The following is a 22,170-nucleotide window of genomic DNA, read 5'->3' on the forward strand; positions in this document are numbered from 1 at the left end:
TGTTAGCTGACGGAAACAATGATAGAAACAGACTTATTACTGCTGCTAGAGATTTGTGAAAGCTGTATTAGGAGAAAGGAAAAAGACGACCATCCCCAGGTCCTCTGGAAAAGGGAGGGTGGAAGGACAAGGATAACACACATCCCTTTCCATACACGTGGCTTTCAATCCAAGACCAAAATACACTGATAATAAACCAAACCTTCGTTTCTCAATAACTGAGAAGAGTTGGGCAAACAGATTTAAGAGCTTAAGAAATGACATTTCATTGTCATGAATGTATACAAAGTAAGAAGAGAGAAGAGAAAGACTACTTTATCCAGAGTAAAAGACTCCTAGTTAAAACCAACAAAAACATACATGGAAAAGGCAGAACCCAAGTGAGTTGTTTCTGCCTAATACATATATTTTACTGCAATCACATGTGGAAGAACCAACTGGTCTAGTCTCTAAACCAATGGAATAGAGCCACAAGCTAGTTAACTCTGCATTTAGCAACAGCTACTCACAAATTCCCTCTCAATTTGGTCTTCTGTCCACAAAACTAGCAGTCATAAAGCAGGAGCTGTTCATGCAGGAAAAATCATTGGAACAAATGCTAATGATTTCTTCCTGAAATTCAGATAGTGGCCAGATCTAAGATTAAAAATAAAAAAGCAGTTGAAGAAAATTTTAGGTGCATACCAACCTGCCACCAGTTTGGATCTTCTCTGTTTACAATCTGAAGAATTTCTCCTTTTGAAAACTTCAATCCTGCTTCTTTGCAGGGTATCAGGTTATCGTTGTATGGATTATAATCAAAATGGCATTTCACAAATACCTATAACACACAGCACAATTAAAAATACTACAGATGTATCATTTGTAGCTAGATTTTAAAAATCTTTTTCAAATTACTGTGATTTAATTGTAATGACAACGTATTTAGTACTTCAACTAAGGAACTTATCTTTCTTAAAATTATTAGAACATTAATATTTTGCTATCAGAAAAGAGATTAAGAAATAAATATTAGTACTACATTAAATTTTTGTTTCTATTTTAACTTCTAATCTTCAATTGACAGTCTGATTTTTTTATTCCATTTTATTCCACCATTCTTACACTTTCTCCTAAACTTTTCACATGATTTCCCAACCAATACTGCATAATTTTATGCAAGTAAATGCTACTTTCTAATTAAATCTTGAATCAATACATTAGCTGATTTAAGGCATATATTTCAGATATAATAGGACAGACCCTTTGAAAGGTTCTTAAAACCAAAATTAAATAATAAAGGTTCTTGTTGAAACCAGATCTGAAATATATGTAAGTAACCTAAAAAATCCCCCCCAAACGACCAACTTTCATCCCTGGTAAAAAACATATTTTTAATCACATAGATTCAACACTGGCCAAAATTAGTGTGGAAAATAGGCTTTTCTGAAGTCACCTTGCCTTGATTTAAATGATCAGCATCAAATTAATTATAAGACAAACACTGAAAAAGCCTTGAAACTATTTCCCAATTTAAATTCATTTAACTATAAAATTTCTCTTAAATCTGTTTTATTAATAAAAGTATGTCAGTTACCACTGTTAGTTATGATCTCCAATATCCAGAATACTGTGTTTATTCATTTTAATTTGAATTATACTTAAGTTAATAAGCATTTTCAGTATTTGACGGCAAGTTCAGACCTGTTACTTTCTCAAAACTACTTTTTTCAGGCATATTTTTAGAAATTAAAATTTTATTTTCTAAAGAACTGACAGCATTAATTAGCAGGTAAACTAACAAGCAGGAAAGCACATTAGTCAAAACGACAATGTTATTTTCAATTTATCATACTTCTATAAATATAACCAAAAAGACAGTCAAATAACACAAGTAGATACATTTCATTATTAGTGTGGCAAAATGCAGTGTGATGGGTGCATATTAAAATAACTTAAAAATTTGGGAACATGTCACAAAATTTTAGTTATTTTCAACTAAATGATTTTGATAGAAAGCATTCAAAACATTTTCAATAATTTTGAAAGGCTATGCATTAATGCTTAAAAAAATCAGTAAGCCAATAATTTTTTCCTGAGTTACAATTTTAGAAATAACTAAAAAGCAAGCATACAAACAATATTAAGATCACTTAAATGGACAATTGGCTAACTTGATAATGGCATGCAGCTCAATGTTTCGGCAATGGAAAAAACCCAAAATGATTACATGTAATCAAGGTAAATTTAGTTGGCCAATAAGACAGAAAAACGGAGTACCAGAGAATGTCCTGGAATGACACCATACCTGACGGACGAGTGCTGGATGCCTCTCCAAATTGACGCAACTCTAAAAATATATTTTTCATTGCATAAATAAAGCCAGACTTCAAATTGATAAAAAAAAATTTAACAAAATGTAGACAAACTACTAACCTAATTTTACTTTACTCATTTGGTAAGGCGACTACTTGCCTAATTGTCCATAGGGTATAATACCTACAAATTACTATAAATGATAGAAGCAAAAGTTCAAGGTATTTGAGATGAGGCAGCGAAAAAGGACAGATGTGCAAAGTTGTAATACTTGAATACTCTTCCTTCTCAAGGAAACTGCACAGAATGAACAGAAGGATTATCTTGCCCTCTACCATGAATGTGTTTATTCTTATCTGTGGGACAGAATATATTTGGTAACAAAAGGCTCAGACGTTCTGAGATAAGTCTAAATTTCAAATACTCATCCTCTTACTCCCATCAAATTGTCTGGAAATGTCACTGTTTGTGAAAGAAATCATACCTTTCAAATATAAAAGATGTCTAGAAGAAACAATTCTTACTTTTTCTTTATTTTTTATTTGTGTGTGTGTGTGTTTTAGGGTCACACCCGAGGCATATGGAAGTTCCCAGGCTAGGGGTTGGATTGGAGCTGCACCTGCCAGCCTGGCATCACAGCCACAGCAATGCCAGATTCAAGGCACGTCTGCGACCCACACCATAGCTCACAGAAACGCTGGATCCTTAACCTACTGAGAGAGGCCAGGGATAGGACTTGCATCCTCATGGATACTAGATTGGATTCGTTCTGCTGCACCATGACGGGAACTCCAGTTCTTATTTTTCTTTAAGCAAATTAGTTTTGGAACATTACTCTCCTGTTCAAAAACTAATACTAAATAGTTTTACTTTGAACTTTGAAAAAATCTGTCAGAAAAATGAAGTAACCCAACCTTTGCTCTAAACATTTTATAATGACCTTTAAGTCACAGAGATTTGACTAGATTTAGTATAATTATATTTTCTTAAGTACATTTTAAAGTGTTTCATTAATAGGCTATGGATGTTAACTGTTCATTGATTATTAAGAAAGTAATAAATACAACCTGCTAAAATATTTCAGTCTCATACTCTTATCACTCAAAGAACTGACTGACCAATAACCTAAAATAGACGAAAGAGAAAAGAGGACGTACAAATGGCTTTTAAACACAGGAGGAGATATGAAACTACTCAGAGTAGAACTACAAATTAAAACTATATTAAAATGACATTTTATTCCTGTCATGTTAGCAGAAATCCAAATATTTGATAAAATTCTATAGACAGGAAAATGCCTAGTGATCCACAGTCCTAACAGGTGGGTGTCAGAAGTGGTTTATTATCTTGGGAGGAGTTTTTAGCAAAAGCTATCAAAACTAAAAATGCAAAAAACCTCTGACCTAGTAATCCAACTCTGGGATTGTCACCAAAGTATTCACAGCAGTGCTACTCAAATATATGCAAAATGACTTAGCTGGAAGACTATTAACTACCAAATATTTCCTAATTGAAAAAGAGTGAAAGTAACCTAATTATTTAACAATAAAGAGTGAGATCTAATCAACAACTTAACCTACCACCTAAAAGAATTAGAAAAAGAAGAACAAACAAAAGCTAAAGTCATCAGAAGGAAAGAAATCATAAAGATCAGAGAGGAGAGATGGGATTAAGATGGTGGAATAGAAGGACTGGAGCTCAACTTCTCTCCTAAAATTAACAAAATTCACAACTAAAGACTGAGCACACTTCATCAAAACGGACCGGAAACCTTAAAAAAAATACCCTACTCCAGAAGAAAAAGAGGAGGCCACATCAAGAGGTAGAAGGGGCGATTTCGTGATATAAACAACCCCATACCTCCTGGGTGGGAAGCTCCACAGACTGGAAACTAACTGGTTCTCAGAGACTCACCTACAGGAGTGAGAGTTCTGAGCCCCACATCAAACTCTCACGTGTGGGCATCTGGCACAGGGAGAAAGAGCTCCGAGCATCTGGCATTGAAGGCCAGTGGGGCTTGTGCACAAGAGCTCCACGGGACTGGGGGAAACAGAGACGCCATTCCTAAAAGGCAAAAGGCACACACAGACTTTCACGTGCACTGAGTCCCAGGGCAAAGCAAAGTCTCCAAGGGAATCTGGGTCAAACCTGATTGCAGTTCTTGGAGGACATCCTGGGAAAACAGGGGTGAATGTGGCTTGTTGTGAGGGAAGGACATTGAAAGCAAAGCTCTTGGGAATCTTCAGCAGCTGCCTTTCTCTAGAAGTGGCCATTTTGGGAAAACCTGGCCCCACCCGTCAGCCAGCTGCTGAGAAGCCCTAGAGCAAACAACAACCCAGGTGGGATCACAGCCCCACCCCTCAGTAAACAGGCTACCTAAAGACCCCTCAGGCACACAGCTGCCTCTAATCCCATCCAGAGACTAAGCCCCACCCACCAGAGGGATTAGAATCGGCTCCTCCTACCAGGGGGCAGGCATCAGCCCCTCCCATCAGGAAGCCTTCAGCAAGCCCCCCATACTGACTTCAGCCACAGGGGGGCGACACCAGAAGTAAGAGAGGCTACAACTCTACTATCTGAAAGAAGGTCACCACACCAAAAACCTATAAAAATGAAAAGACAGAGAACTATAACTCAGATGAGGGAGAAAGAAAAAACCCAGAAAAACAGCTAAGCCATGAGGAGATTCTCAGCCTCCAGGAAAAAGACTTTAGACTATTGATGCTGAAGAAGATGCAAGACATTGGAAATAAACTGGAGGCAAAGATGGATAACTTACAGGAAACACTAACTAAAGAGATACAGATATCAAACTGAAACAAGAAGAGATGCAAAATACAATCACTGAAATAAAAAATTCACTAGAAGCAGCTAACAGCAGAATACAGGAGGCAGAAGAACGAATAAGCGAGGTGGAGGACAGATTAGTGGAAATTACGGATGCAGAACAGAAAAGAGAAAAAAGATTGAAAACAAATGAAGAGAGCTCAGAGAACTCTGGGACAACGTGAAACACACCAACATCCGTATTATAGGGGTGCCAGAAGGAGAAGAGAGAGAGAAGGAGACAGAAAAAATATTCCAAGAGATAATGCTGAAAACTTCCCTAACATGGGGAAGGAATCACTCTCTCAAATCCAGGAAGCACGAGTACCATAAAAATAAACCCAAGGAGGAACACCCCGAGACACATACTAATCAAACTGACCAAAATTAAAGACAAAGAGAAAATCTTGAAAGCAGCTAGGGAAAAGAAACAAATAACATACAAGGGAACCCCGATAAGGCTATAGCAGATTTTTCAACAGAAACTCTGCAGGCCAGAAGGGAGTGGCATGATATACTTAACGTGATGAAAGGAAAAAAACTCCAACCAAGATTACTCTATCCAGCAAGGCTCTCATTCAGATTTGAAGGAGAAATCAAAACCTTCACAGATAAACAAAAGCTGAGAGAATTCAGCAACACTAAACCAGCCTTACAACAAATACTAAAGGAACTTCTATAGGCAGAAAAGAACAAGAGAAGAAGGAAAGGAAAAAGAGCAGCAAAAACAAATCCAAAGTAATTAATAAAATGGCAATAAGAACATACATATCAATAATTACCTTAAATGTGAATGGACTAAACACCCCAAGCAAAAGACATAGACTGGCTGAATGGATACAAAACAAGACCTATATATATGCTGTCTTCAAGAGACCCACTTCACTTCTAGGGACACATACAAATTGAAAGTGAGAGGATGGAAGAAAATATTTCATGCAAACGGGGATCAAAAGAAAACTGACGTAGCAATACTCATGTCAGACAAAATAGACTTTAAAATGAAGAATATTTTCAGGGACAAAGAAGGACATTACATAATCATCAAAGGATCAAATCCAAGAAGATGATATAACAATTTTAAATATCTACGCACCCAACACAGGTTCATCACAATATATAAGGCTACTGCTAACAACCTTAAAAGGACAAAGCAACAATAACACAATCATAGTGGGGGATTTAACACCCCACTTACAGCAATGGACAGATCAACCAGACAGAAAATCAATAAGGAAACACAGGCCCTGAATGAAGCATTAAACCAGATGGACGTAATAGATATTTAGGACATTTCATCCAAAAGCAGCAGAATACACATTCTTCTCAAGTGCACATGGAACATTCTCTAAGATCGATCATATCCAGGGCTACAAATCCAACCTCGGTAACTTTAAGAAAATTGAAATCATATCAAGCATCTTTTCCGACCACAATGCTATACTGGAAATTAACAAGAGAAAAACTGCAAAAAACACAAACACGTGGAGACTCAACAACATGCTACTAAACAACCAATGGACACTGAAGAAATCAAAGAGGAAATTAAAAAATACCTAGCAGCAAATGACAACGAAGATACAACACTCCAAAACCTATGGATGCAGCAAAAGCCATTCTAAGAGGAAAGTTGATAGCAATACAAGCCCACCTCAGGAAACAAGAAAAAGCCCAAATAAACAAGCTAACTTTACATCTAAAGCAGCTAGAGAGAGAAGAACAGACAAGACCTAAAGTTAGTAAAGAAATCATAAAGATCAGAGCAGAAATCAATGAAATAGAAACGAAGAAAACACAGAAAAGATCAATGAAACAAAAAGCTGGTTCTTTGAAAAGATCAACAAACTTGATAAACCCCTAGCCAGACTTATCAAGCAAAAAAGAGAGAGGACTCAAATCAGTAAAATTAGAAATGAAAAAGGAGAAGTAACAACGGACATCACAGAAATACAAAGGATCATAAGAGACTACTATATTCAACTATATGCCAATAAAATGGAAAACCTAGAAGAAATGGACAAATTCTTAGAAAAGTACAATCTTCCAAGACTAAACCAAGATGAAAGAGAAAAGATGAATGGACCCATCACAAGAACCGAAATTGAAACTGTGATTAAAAAACTTCCAACAAACAAAAGTCCAGGACCAGACGGCTTCACAGGTGAATCCTATCAAACATTTAGAGAAGAGCTAACACCTCTCCTGAAACTATTTCAAAAATTTGCAGAAGAAGGGATACTCCCAAACTCATTCTATGAGGCCACCATTACCCTGGTACCAAAACCAAAGACTCCACAAAAAAAGAAAACTACAGGCCGATATCACTGATGAACATCAATGCAAAAACCCTCAACAAAATACTCGCAAACCGCATCCAACAATACATAAAAAGGATTGTACATCACGATCAAGTGGGATTTATCCCAGGGATGCAAGGGTTCTTCAATATCCACAAATCCATCAGTGTGATACACCACGTTAACAAACTGAAGAATAAAAACCATATGATCCTCTCAATAGACGTGGAAAAAGCCTTTGACAAAAATCCAACACCCATTTCTGATAAAAACCCTTCAGAAAGTGGGCATAACGGGAACCTACCTCAACATGATAAAGGCCATATATGACAAACCCACAGTGAACATCATTCTCAATGGTGAAAAGTTGAAAGAATTCCTGCTGAGATCAGGAACAAGACAAGGATGTCCGCTCTCACCACTACTCTTCAACATAGTTCCGGAAGTCCTAGCCACAGCAATCAGAGAAGTAAAAGAGATAAAAGGAATCCAAATTGGAAAGGAAGAAGTAAAACTATCGCTATTTGCAGATGACCTGATACTATACCTAGAGAATCCTAAAGACTCTACCAGAAAACTGTTAGAGCTCATCCACAAATTTGGCAAAGTTGCAGGATACTAAATCAATACACAGAAATTGATAGCATTTCTATATACTAACAATGAAAAAGCAGAAGAGGAAATTAGGGAAGCAATCCCATTTACCATCGCATCCAAAAGAATAAAATACCTAGGAGTAAGCCTACCTAAAGAAACAAAAGACCTGTATTCTGAAAACTACAGGCCACTGATGAAAGAAATCAAAGATGACACAAATAGATGGAAAGATATGCTATGCTTGTGTATTGGAAGAGTTAATATTATCAAAATGACTATACTACCTAAGGCAACCTACAGATTCAATGCAATCCCTATCAAATTACCAAGGACATTTTTCACTAGCAACCCTAGTACACTGTTGGTGGGATCGTAAATTGGTGCAACCACTGTGGAAAGCAGTATGGAGATTCCTCAGAAAACTAAAAATAGAACTACCATTTGATCCAGCAATCCCACTCCTGGGCATCTCTCCAGAGAAAACCACGACTTGAAAAGACACATGTACTCCAATGTTCATTGCAGCACTATTTACAATAGCCAAGACATGGAAACAACCTAAATGTCCATCGACGGAGGAGTGGATCAAGAAGATGTGGTACATATACACAATGGAATATTACTTAGCCATTAAAAGGAACGAAATACCAGCATTTTTTGCAACATGGATGGACCTAGAAACTATCATGCTAAGTGAAGTCAGCCATACAATGAGACACCAACATTAAATGCTTTCACTGATGTGGAATCTGAAAAAAGGACAGACGGAACTTCTTTGTAGAACAGATGCTGACTCACAGACATTGAAAAACTTATGGTCTCCAGAGGAGACAGTTCGGGGGGGTGGGGGGATGTGCCTGGGCTGTGGGATGGAATTCCTGTGAAATCAGATTGTTATGATCATTATGCAACTACAGAGGTGATAAATTCATTTGAGTAATAAAAAAAATGAAAAAAAAAAGAAATAAAAGTTATAGACACTGAAAAAAAAATAAAGATCAGAGAGGAAATCAATAGAGATTCAAAAAAACAACAGAAAAAAATATCAGTAAAACCAAGAGCTGGTCCTTTTAAAAGGTTCTTTTAAAATTGACAAACTTCTGGACAGACTCACCAAGAAGAGGAGAGAAAGAACTCAAATAAACAAAGTAAGAGATGAAAAAAGGGAGTTCCCATCGTGGTGTAGTGGAAACCAATCTGACTAGGAACCATGAGGTCGCAGATTTGATCCCTGGCCTCGCTCACGGCTCATATCTGGCATTACTGTGCCTGTAGTGTAGGCTGGCAGCAACAGCTCCGATTAGGCCTCTAGCCTGGGAACCTCCATATGCCATGGGTGCAGCCCTAAAAAAAGACAAAAGACAAAAAAAAAAAAAAAGAAAGAAAGAAAAAGGAAAACCTCAACAGATACTGCAGAAATAAAAAAACTTAAGAGAGGAGTTCCTGTTATGCCTCAGTGGTAATGAACCTGACTAGTATCCATGAGGATGCTGCTGGTACCATCCCTCGCCTTGCTCAGTGGCTTAAGGATTCCACATTATTGTGGCTGTGGTGTAGTCCAATAACTACAGCCCTGATTCGACCCCTAGCCCGGGAACTTCCACATGCCATGGGTGTACCCCACCTCCCTGCAAAAAAAAAAAAAAAAAAAAAACTGCAACAGATACTATGAACATGCCAACAAATTTGACAACCTAGAAGAAATGGACAACTTTCTAGAGACATACGGACCACCAAAACTGAATCAAGAAGAAACATCATCTTAACAGGCCCATCGCTAGAAATGAAATTGAATGTGTAATAAAAACACTCCCTACAAACAAAAGCCCAGGAACAGATGCCTTCACAGGCAAGTTCTACCAAACATACAAAGAATTTATACCCATCCTTCTTAAACTTTTCCAAAAGGCTGAAGAAGGAACACTTCCCATTCTATGAAGCCACCACCACCCTAACACCAAAACCAGACAAAGATACTACCAAAAAAGAAAACTATAGGCTAATATATTTGATAGATATAGATGCAAAAATTCTCAGCAAAATTTTAGCCAACTGAATCCAACAACATAAAAAAAGATCATACACCATGACTAAGTGGGGTTCATCCCAAGTTAACAAGGATGGTTCGACATACACAAATCAATCAATGTCATACACCACATTAACAGAAGAAAACTCAAAAACCACATGATCATCCCAATAGATGCAGAAAAAGCATCTGATAAAATCCAACATCCATTCATGATAAAAATTCTTGCCAAAGTTGGTATAGAGGGAACGTATGTTAACATAATCAAAGCCATTTATGACAAACCCACAGCCAATATAATACTTGATGGAGAAGAGCTAAAAGCGTTCCCACTAAAATCTGGAGCAAGACAAAGAAGCCCACTTTAACCACTTTTATTCAACATACTGGATGTCCTAGCCACAACAATCAGACAAACAAAAGAAATAAAAGGTATCCAAATTGGGAGAGAAGAGGCAAAACTGTCACTCTATGCAGATGACATGATGCTATCTATATCTACGAAACCCTAAGGACTCCTCACAAAAACTACTCAAACTGATCGATGAATTCAGCAAAGTAGCAGAATACAAGATTAGCATTCAGAAATTGGTTGCATTTCTTTACACTAACAATGAAATATTGGAAAAGGAATACAAAAATACAATACCTTTTAAAATTGCACCAAAAAATACATACGTAGGAATAAACCTGACTGAAGAGGTGAAAAAATTATATGCTGAGAACTGTAAAAACAATAATCACGGAAATTAAAGAGGATTCGAAGAAATGGAAAGATACTCCACGCTCCTGGATTGGAAGAATTAATATTATTAAAATGGCCAAACCCAAAGCAATCTACAGATTCAGTGCAATCCCTATCAAATCACCCATGACATTTTTCACAGAACTAGAACAAACAATCCAAAAATTTATTTGGAACCATAAAAGACCCAGAATTGCCAAAGCAATCTTGAGGAATAAAAATTAAGCAGGAGGCATAACTCTCTCAGACTGCAGATTAATATTACAAAGCCACAGTAATCAAGACAGTGTGGTACTGGTATAAAGACATACAGACCAATGGAACTGAAGAGAGAACCCAGAGATAAACCCAGACACCTATGGTCAATTATTCTTCAACAAAGTGGCAAAATGTAAAATAGGAAAAAGACATTCTCTTCAGCAAGTGATGCTGTGAAAAATGGACAGCTGCATGTAAATCAATGAAACTGGAACACACCCTCACATCATGCACAAAAATAAACTCAAAATGGTTTAAAGACTTCAACATAAGACAAGACACCATAAAACTCCTAGAAGAGAACATAGGCAAAACATTCTCTGACATCAACCTTGCAAATGTTTTCTTAGGTCAGTCTCCCAAAGCATAGGAATAAAAACAAAGATAAACCAATGGGACCTAATCATAAGCTTTTGCACAGCAAAAGAAAACCATAAAAACAAAAACAAAAAGACAACCCATGGAATGGGAGAAAGCTGCTTCAACTGATGAAACGGACAAGGGCTTAATCTCCAAATATACAAACAACTCAAGAGCAAAAAAACAAACAACCCAATTGAAAAATGGCCACAGGACCTGAACGGATATTTCTCCAAAGAAGACAGACAGATGGCCAATAGACACATGAAAAAATGCTCAATATCACTATTAGAGAAATGCAAATCAAAACTACAGTGGGGTACCACTCCACACTGGCCAGAATGGCCATCATTAGTAAGTCTATAAATAACAAATGCTGGAGAGAGTGTGGAGAAAAGGATACTCTCCTACACTGTTGGTGGAAATGTAAATTGGTACTAACACTATGGAAAATGGTATGGAGGTAACTCAGAAAACTAAATACAGAAGGACCATATGATCCAGCAAGCCCACTCTTGGGCATATATCTGGATGAAACTTCCATTGAAAAAAGACACATGCACTCCCATGTTCATTGCAGCACTATTCACAATAGCCAAGACATGGAAACAACCCATATGTCCATCGACAGATGAATGGATTAAGAAGATGCAGTGTATATACACAATGGAATACTACTCAGCCATGAAAAAGAATGAAATAATGCCATTTGCATCAACGCAGATGGAACTAGAGACTCTCATACTAAATGAAGTCAGAAAGAAAAAGACAAATACCACATGATATAGCTTATATCTGTAATCTAGTATATGGAACAAATGAACCTATCTACAGAAAAGAAACAAACTTATGGACTTGGAGAACAGACTTGTGGTTGCCAGTGGGGAAGGGGGAAGGGAGTGGGGAAAGAGTGGGATGGGAATGTGGGGTTAGTAGATGCGAACTACTGTATTTGGAGTGGATACACAATGAGATCCTTCTGTGTAGCACAGGAAACTATATCTAGTCACTTGTGATGGAACATGATGGAAGATAATATGAGAAAAAGAATGTATACATGTATGTATAACTGCGTCACTTTGCTGTACAGCAGCAATTGACAGACCCTTAATCAACTATAATAAAAAAAGTAAAAAAAATAATCTATATGGGAAAAAAGAATACATATTTATATGTATAACTGAATCACTTTGCTATATACCTGAAACTAATACAACACTGTAAATCAATTATACGCCAATAAAAGTAAATGGAAAAAGAAGAGTGAGGACTAGACTGTTAATGGATCAGGAGGGAGATTTTAGTTGAATACATATTCCTATTTTTTGACTTCTGAACCATGGGAATGTTTCATTCATTCAAAAATTAAATTCTTATGGTCATGAAAGTAAGATAAAGATCAGGGAGATCAAGACGGCTGCAGTGCCCGGAAGAGAGCGGCAGTGAGGAAAGGGTGCAGAGAGGAGGAGCTGGAGACCTGGAAGAACTCCCTCCAGCCTTCAGCTGAGTACTGATCAGTGCATGTGTCTGATCAGACAGAGAGCCAGCATTCTGAGGAACACTATCAGGAGGTCAGGAATACTTGCTGTTATCACCAGTGTGAGTGGGAAAAAACCTCATCATTCAGGAGGCATTCAGTATTCAGAAGGGATTTCTCCTAGACTTAATCCTATGCTGATTGTTCCTAACAAGGTTTACAAAGTATCAAAGTGCTCCCACATAAATTAACCATCCTGGAACAAAAAGTTCAAAAAGCTAGAGGAAGAACTGGGCATGTTATGTAGAAACATGGCAGATATAAAAAAAAAGACTAATTTCAAATTTCTAGAGGTGAAGACAAAAATTTCTAGGTTGAAAGTACACTGGATATGACTAGCAGTAAATTAAACACTAAAGAAAAATAAGAAATTTGAAGACATAGCAATATAAACTGTTTAGCATGAAAAAATGGAAGAACACAAGACTGAAATAAATGAAAACCGTATCAGTGAACTATGGGACAACTTTAAGGAGCCTAACATGTATAACTTTTCACCAAAGGACAGGAGAAATACAGGAATGAAAAACTGAGTAAGTTAACAGTCAAAAAATTTTCAAATCTCATGTAAGAAAGTCTTTTTAACAGAACTGGAAAAATTGGACGCTTACATACAAAAAAAAAAACCCCCCAAAAAACTAACCCTTTGATCCATATCTTACACTCTATACAAAAACTCAGAGTAAATGGACCACAGAACTAGACATAAAATACAAAACCGTAAAATTTTTTGAAGAAAATATAGTAGAAAATCTTTATGACCTTGCATTGTACAAAGATTTTTTTTTTTACACAGAACAAAAGCATAATCTATATTTTAAAAGGGACAGATTAGACTTCATCAACATTAAAAATGTCTTCTGTCTCATACCGTTAAGAGAATGAAGAGAAGCCTTTTCACTAGAAGAAAATCTCTGTAAGTGCAAATTCCAACAGAGGACTTTTATCAAGATATAAATAACTCTTAAAACTAAACAGTAAGAAAACAAACAACTGGGAGTTTCTGTCATGGCTCAGTAGCAATGAACCTGACTAGTATCCAAGAGGATGTGGGTTCCATTCCTGGCCTCACTCGGTGGGTTAAAGGATCCGGTGTTGCTGTGAGCTGTGGTGTACATCACAGATGTAACTCAGACCCTGTGTTGCTGTGGCTGTAGGTTGGCAGCTGCAGCTCTGATGTGACCCCTAGCCTAGGAACTTCCACAGGCCGTGGGTGTGGCCCTAAAAAAAAAAAAGAAGAAAACTCAAAAAATGTGAAAGCTTTGAAGACATCACTAAAGTAGTCATGGGCAGGGCAAATAAGCACATGAAAAGATGCTCATACTCAACAGTCATTAGGGAAGTGCAAACTGAAATCACGCTGAGATATCATTACATACCTATGAGAAGAGCTAAGCTTCGAAGGACTGACCACAGCAAAGGCTGGTGAAGAGGGGCACTAACTGCTGGTGTTAATGTAAATGGGTACAAACACTTTTGAAAATAGTTTGGCCATTTCTTTATAAGTTCAACATAGAGCTACTAATATGACCCAATACTTCAATCCTTAGCTATTTAACCAAGGGACTTACATGTAAATGTCCACGGTATTTTTATTTATAATAGCCCCAGACTGGAAACAACACAAATATACATAAGCCAGTTAATGGAATCAAACTGTGGTAGAGCCATGCAATGGGATACAAATTGTCAAAAAAAAAATAATAATCAACTATCAATACACATAAAAACACAGATAACTCCAAAATAATTATGCCAAGTGAAAGAAGTCATTTAAAAAAGCAAAATCAAAGAAATTCACATTGTATGAATTCATTTATATAAAAACATACAAAAGATAAACTCATTTATAGGGACAGAAAGAATAGTACTTGCCTGGTATAAAGGTTGGGGTGGGGGGAGAAAGCAGGCAGGAAGGAAGGATTACAATGGACCCAAGAAACTTCTGGGTGTGACATATGCTTATTGTCTCGATTGTGCTGAGGGTTTTACAGGTACATAGATATGTCCACATTTATTAATTGTACACTTTAAACATATGCTATGTATATAAACTTTACCTCAAAGATATTTTTTAAAAGGTAAAGATGAAAATAGTCAAGGTACTGACAAAATAAAATGTTGCCCAGGAGTATGCTATGCCTCTGCAGGAGAAGAGAAATCAACGGATGAAAGGCTATGACCTCTGTGGTCAGTCAGAAGGAGACCGGTAAATTGTTTGAGGATGTGCTGGCTGAACGTGGTGCAAGTGTGGCTTATACATGCTCCAGCTCAAACCACAGTTTCAGGTCCATCTGAGTTTGCACATCAGAGTACGTAACAAGGTAGTTAACGCAGTCATCAGAGTTGCTAAGAAGTTCTCTTAAAGACAATAGCAGAAATAATTAAGGACAAATGCTACTTTTCTAAAGACTTTCAAGATGTACGAACTCAGCTACTCAGTTAAATGTAGACACGGAAAACAGCATACTTTGAGATCGACAAGGAGATTAGATCGTGCATTTGCTTAATAAAGCTCTGGGGGCGATTCACATTCCTCTCTGGTAAATAACTACATGTGGGCCACAAATTTAAGCTTCCCTTGGTGGGGGGGGTGGCTTTTCTAAAAACATATATTAAGCTGGGCTTTTCTGAAGCGAACTGCTAATAATTCCCCTCCCCCCGATATTTTTGGCTGCCCTGTGACATATGGAGTTCCTGGGCCAGGGATCAGATCTGAGCCAGAGCTGCAACAATATCAGATTCTTAACCCACTGTGCCAAGCCAAGGATCGAACTTGCATCTGAAGCTCCAGAGATACCACTGATCCCCCACTGCACCACATTGGGAATTCTTAATAATTCTTACTTTACACTTCAGTCACTGGTCCAAGCAAGGCTTGCTTTTTTAGTTTTAATAATATAATAAAACAGCCATGAGCTTACCACCCTCAACAGAGGCTAGAAATCTTCCTGCCTACATCTCATCCCATCCCATCCCTCTGGTTTCTCACAACAAAGGGAACGCTCACCCCGAATCTCCAGTTCACAAATTCCTTGCTTTCCTTTTTTGCATAGTTTTATTGAACCTCTATGTACACTTTAAAAGTATGTATTTAGTTATTTAACTTAAAGATAGAATCATGCTATATGATTCTGGAATTGTCATGCTTGTTAATTTCCAGTTGCACACATGTAAGAACTGCTCTGAGACATCACGTCTTGGTATATGTAAACATTCAACTCCCATGATGCTAAACCTTTTTCCTCCCAACGTGGTTGTACCAATTTATAGTGCCACCAGCACCGTACATGTAGGAGATACTCTAGATCCACATCTGCCAACTCAATGTTACAAAACGGTATCTCACACTGTGATTTTAACATCTCTTCGCACGTTTACCAACCATGCATCCTTTCGTTTGACTTGTGCATGCACAGTGAAGTAACACAATTTTATACATTATTCCTATGTTAACTGATTTCATTCATTGGATAGCCTCTCTCTTTATCTCTGAAAGACACAGCTCTGTCAGATACCCAAGTGATGTGCCTGGGTAGGTCTCTTTCTGAACTCGCTCTTCCGCTGATCCTCTTGCCTAATTCTACGCCAATACCACACATCCAATTCCTACACATTAACAATAAGCTGCTGTTTCTACTTTTCTGCTTCCAAAGTGTTTTGGCTATTCATCTTATCAAATACCATGAAAAACCTTGTTGGAATTTCCATTGGAATTTAACAGAACCTACAAGTCAATGTGAGGAAAACTGATCTTTGTGACAGTGTCTTCCTGGCCATGAACATACCTATTTATGTAGAACTTCATAATTTTTGTGTGTGTGTGTTGAAGTCCTGAATACTTTTGTTAGGTTTATTCCTAGACATAAACATGATGCCCTCCTGACTCCATTATAAATGATGTCTGTTTTAGCTATATTTCTAGATGTTTGCTGATGACATATAGAAATGCAACTTATTTTTGTATACTAATCTTATTTTCAAGTACCTTGCTAAATTACTTCAAGTAATTTATAGTTGGAGGTTTCAGTGCAAAAAATCTTATTATTTGAAAATATTTTATTTTTTTCCTTTCCAAACATCTTCTTCGATAATTTATTTTTTTCTTCCTGTACTTATGGAACGTTCCATAAAATATTGAACATAGGGAGTTCCCGTTGAGGTACAGCAGAAACAAATCCAACTAGTATCCATGAGGATGCAGGTTCGATCTCTGCCCTCACAAAGTTAAGAGGGTTAAGAATCCAGTGTTGCCATGAGCTGTGGCGTAGGTTGCAGATGTGGCTTGGATCCTGTGTTGCTGTGGATGTGGCTGTGCTGTAGGCTGGCAGCTGTAGCTCCGATTTGATTTGACCCCTAGCCTGAGAACATCCACATGCTTCAAAAGCGGTCCAAAGAGCAAAAAAATAAAAATAAAAAAATAATGAACTTAAGTGGGGCTAATAAACATCCTTCTTTAGTTCTTAACTTTTTTAAAACTAGGCAACAACTTTAACAATCCTTTTTTAAACTTTATTGCTGGCTTCCTCAGCTTAAATAACTGCAAGCAAATAATTGTCTATAAACAATAAAAAACAGCAGTGTCCAAGGGCCTCAGAATTTAAAATACTATAGATTTCTATATTTCATTACATCCTAAACATAATTTTTTAAAGGAGTCAAAATTCTTGAAGTTTTATTATTTTTTAAGAAGTGGAGGCGTTCCGTTTGCCTCACTGTTAGAAGCCTCATCAAAATTCTGAACAAGCTCACCCTCCCCCAAGAGCAGGTGGAGCTTTTGCCAGTGTCGAACCTTGTTGACACCAAGCTGGTTGACAACTCAGGTGGCATTTCTGTCAGGGGCTTTGTCTCATTGTGGCTGATAATAGTGGACGTTTCTGCTGCCAAGGATGTGGGTCACCACTCCCTGGGCTGCAAACATAACTCTTTTTAAAATCAGAGAGGCTGTTTATTCTTAGTTTCTCCGAGGAAAACTGAGGATTTTTATCATCCGTTGTAACATGTATTTGTTATATCACCTGTTATTCTAGATATCATCTGAGGGCAATTCCTTGTTACCAAAGCACAATTAGGCTTGAAGTTTGGCAAATTTCTCTTGGCTTAAGGTGGGTTTTTTTCATCTTGTTGGAGCTTCATGAGGGGCTGGGGTTGGCACTCAAGTAGTCTCAGGCAGACCAGCAGAAAATCCAGCTCCTGATTTTAAACAGGATGCTTCTAAAAGCAACTCCAGGGAATAATGTTTGCTCTAGTTTTTTTGTCTTTTGTTAAGAAGTTTAAGGAAGTTCTTTCCTATTTTAATGTACTAATCCTTAAAAAAAAAAAAAAAAAAAAACTATGAATAGGTATTGAATTTCATCAAATTCTCTGATACCTTCTCCTTTAATCTGTTAATCTGTTTGGTTACATATGTGGATTTTCTAGTTTGAAACCATCCTAGTACTCATGAGATATATGCAACTTGAACATGCTGTCTTATCTTTTTCACACATCATTAAACTTCATTTGCTAATATTTTGTTGAGAATTCTTACACGTATATCCTTCAGTGAAATGAAACTAATTTCTTCTCATAATATTTTTGGTACCTGGGTTATGATGGCCTCAGGAACGAGTAGGAGAAAATCCCATCAGTTTGGCCTTAAATGAACAAACGGAATTTCTAACAGATTTGGGAACCTGACCCACATGTCAGCTGAAGAACTTGGAATCAGCTGCAACTTCTTAACTCACCTGGGTCTTCAAACTTGAAAATATAAATTCTTGGGTGACATGAACGATTCTGGATTTTGAGTAAGTACTTCGAATGATACTGATAAAAATTACTCACTGACAGTACTGTGAAAAACACCACGAGCTGTTTCCACCTACCGCCACAGCAACAAGAGAAAGAGCCAAGTTCTAGAGCACGACACGGCGGACCTGCCGGTGAGTCAGAGCGGCAGAGCTCAAGAGGCTCACAGCTCTGGCTTCCCATTAGTGTCTCACAGTAAGAGGACCACGGTGTGCCCAGGACAGTCCTTTGCAGCATACTTAGTAGCCATCTCCCCTCTCGCTTTAAAACTGTCACACTCTGGCTGGTTTAGCTCTGCTGTTGGAAGCCTTCCTGTAAGAGGCACTTGTTTTTCATGGTAAACAGGGACTAAGACTGCCTCAGGTTTGGATGACCTAGTCTTCTCCATTCCAATGCCCTCTCCCTAAAGGCTAAAATAAAAAGCCCAGTTACAGAAGGCAGAGAATGGGGAAAAATGTACGCCTAAGAAAGGCCCAAATATCCTTATATTTCGCATCACTCAGATCATTCACCAGGTGCAGAGTCTACAAAGGAATTTGGGCCAAAGCTCTAGCTACTAGTATTACACAAATTAATTATTCCCATGAAAATCCATTGTAGCAATGGAGAGCTGCTAAGAATTCTGGAGTTTGAACCACAATGAAGGGGGGAATATTTCTATACAACTAACATGTAATTAAAATAAATCTTAAGTTCTACTTTTCCAATCTACTCAAGGTGCCAACTGAGGAATAAAGGTAGTCCAAGAGGTACTAGCGATTCAAAAATCTCCAGTTTCTAATACCATTTCTTTCACGTTCCTTTTCCTTGAAGACAAGGCCTTTACTCTTCATTTCAAGCCAAGTTCATTACAAACCTATGTATTTTCAGAAATCTAATTTACATACTAAGATTGATGACTATTCTTATCTTTCAAAGAACAATATAAAACAGATATTCGACACACAGTTACTTCAAAGAACTGCATGGAAATGTAAACATTAGTCTTTTAAATTATCGTTCTAACTATATTATAAGAAGTCCTACAGGCAGTATCTTATGTTAAAAAAAAACCCTGTAATTTTACTCAGACATGAAACAAATTTCTGGAGTAAACCTGAATAACTAAAGGCATCTAAGACATTGATAGGTATTTCCTCTTTCTACATTATCTAGACTCAAAAACCCTCTTCTCAGTTCCCACGCGCTTACTGTAACTGTCAGCTGCCCCTTTGCCTTTATTCCTTTTTCTTTCCTTCCCGTTTTTCTACAATGACAACACTGTCTCATCACCACCACTGCACCAAGAGCAGCAGCAACACTGAGCGCTCAGGATATGCCAGGTGTTGCCATGAGAACGTCACATGAATTAACTCATTTGATCCTTGTAACAGTCTTAAGAAATACCCCTAACTGTATAGATGAGAAAACGAAGCACAGAGAAGACTGTCTAACAAGTGGCAGCATGGTGGGTATTTGAACCCGAGCAAGTTGGCACAGCTTTCATTAGAGCTGATTTCACAAATGACCTCACACCTTCAAAAAGCTGCTTCCTGGATACACTATCTCATCTCTCTCCTTTCTGAAATTCATTCAACATAAGGAGGTGAAATGATCCCTGTCATTACATAACATTCCCCTGCTCAATACATTACGTCACCTAAAAATTAGTTACAAACTGCAGGCCACGTGTATACAAGCTAAGTGTCCAAGATTCTTTTTAATCTGGACCCACCTCGCTTTGGTCTCATTCTCCGTTTAGCCCATTACAGGAACGCTAAGCTAGACGTGATCAGGACTGCAGGCCTATTCTCTCACAAGGCCTGGAACGTAACAGGTATCGAAAATGTCTGCTAGACTGAGAATCAAGAAAGGCTCTGTGGTTTTTCTCAGACCTAACTGTAGGTTACTGAAATGCCAGGGTTCATGGAATTCACAAACCCAAAAATTCACCCATGACAAAATAAGCCAATATAGAACAATGAAATCGATGTTTTTCTCTTCTATTTAGCAAAAAAGTACAACTGGTGGTTATAACCAATAGTGTGACTGAAAAAATAAAAAGTATTCTTTTTTTTTAGGTATATAGAGGTTCCCAGGCTAGGGGTCAAATCGGAGCTATAGCTGCTGGCCTACACCAGAGCCACAGCAACGCAGGATCCGAGCCATGTCTGCGACCTACACCACAGCTCACGGCAACGTCGGATCCTTAACCCACTGAGAGAGGCCAGGGATCGAACTGGCAACTTCACGGTTCCTAGTCAGATTCCTTTCTGCTGTGCCACGACGGGAACACCTATAAAAGTATTCTTAACAGGAGGATGAATGTTACTACTGACCTGTTGAGGAGTAATGGTATCTCTATAGCTTGGTAAAATTTTTAGGGTGACGCTTCCACTGATATTTTTCAGTAGTTCTTGTAATTCCTTTGGGTTGTTTCCAACCTCATGGCCATTGACCTCTTTAATGATATCTCCCACATGAAGCAGACCTTGGCGATCTATCATACCTCCATGAAGGATTCGGGCGATTACCAGATCGTTATTTTCCACCCTAAATGTGACACCCTGAAAGAAATAAGGAATGGAATTACTGATTTAGGTTGTCAGTGAGAAACCTTAAATACTCATGAATATGCATAAAGAAGAAAATAATTCTAAAAACAGGTTGTCTCCTGACTCCAAGTCTACACTAAGCCACAAGCGACTGTGACAACACATACCACCCCGTAAAAAAAGGATTTTGATGGTAAGGTCAACCTTGAAAATGAAACATTCCACGTTCCACAGGATACAAGGGAGCTCAAAGCAGCAAGAAAGTGTATAGTGCTTTCTGATGGCCCCATTCCTGGTATTTCTCTTTTTCCACTTCACTGTTCTTACAGTTGAAACCCAGAAATAATAACGTCAGCTGGAAACTGTAAACTTCCTTATTTATAGAGGCCTACCACTTCAATTTTTAATAACTTTCTTCTGTGTTTTGATACTATAGTTAGCAAGCAACCTGAGTTCATTTCTTAAAGGGCACAGTAAAAAAAAATAAAGCAGTTATCTTCTAAAATTTTAACTCATTGGCAACTTCTTCTTGCTTCTCTTTCAGTTTAACTTTTACTTTTGGTTTAATTTTTTATGCTAAATTAAGATGAGAGCATCAGCAGTGTATTTTACACACACGCCAAAAAAGGCTGATAAAATAAACATGAATAAAAGTTTTCATAATGATACAAAATTATAAAAGAGGAAAAAAAATGAGATAAGAGTAGTGACTCAGTCACAAGTATGTCAGATTTCAGAAGACACTGACTGGAGTTCACACTGCGGCTCAGCAGGTTAAGAGCCCGACTGGTATCCAAGAGGATGCAGGTTCGATCTCTGGCCTTGATGAGTGGGTTAAAGGATCTGGCATTGCCATGAGCTGTGATGTAGGTTGCAGATACGGATCTGATGTTGCTGTGGCT

At 37.7% G+C, this 22,170-nt stretch overlaps 1 protein-coding gene across 9 annotated transcripts in view; it reads right to left on the bottom strand.

Moving 5' to 3' along the window:
• Positions 1–22,170, bottom strand: part of MPP6 (membrane palmitoylated protein 6) — a 121,887-nt gene that overhangs the window by 18,974 nt on the left and 80,743 nt on the right. For 6 of the 9 annotated variants that reach the window (XM_021079251.1, XM_021079248.1, XM_021079250.1 and 3 more), the window contains exons 5-7: positions 21,053–21,280; positions 2,288–2,329; positions 689–820 (exon numbers count right to left, since the gene is read on the bottom strand). In XM_021079251.1, coding sequence (XP_020934910.1) covers positions 689–820; positions 2,288–2,329; positions 21,053–21,280 — 402 coding nt within the window. The remainder of the gene's footprint in view (positions 1–688; positions 821–2,287; positions 2,330–21,052; positions 21,281–22,170) is intronic. The other 3 variants (XM_021079256.1, XM_021079255.1, XM_021079254.1) reach the window with 1 other exon arrangement.

This window comes from Sus scrofa, chromosome 18 (genome assembly GCF_000003025.6).
Source record: "Sus scrofa isolate TJ Tabasco breed Duroc chromosome 18, Sscrofa11.1, whole genome shotgun sequence".
NCBI classification, from domain to species: domain Eukaryota; kingdom Metazoa; phylum Chordata; class Mammalia; order Artiodactyla; family Suidae; genus Sus; species Sus scrofa.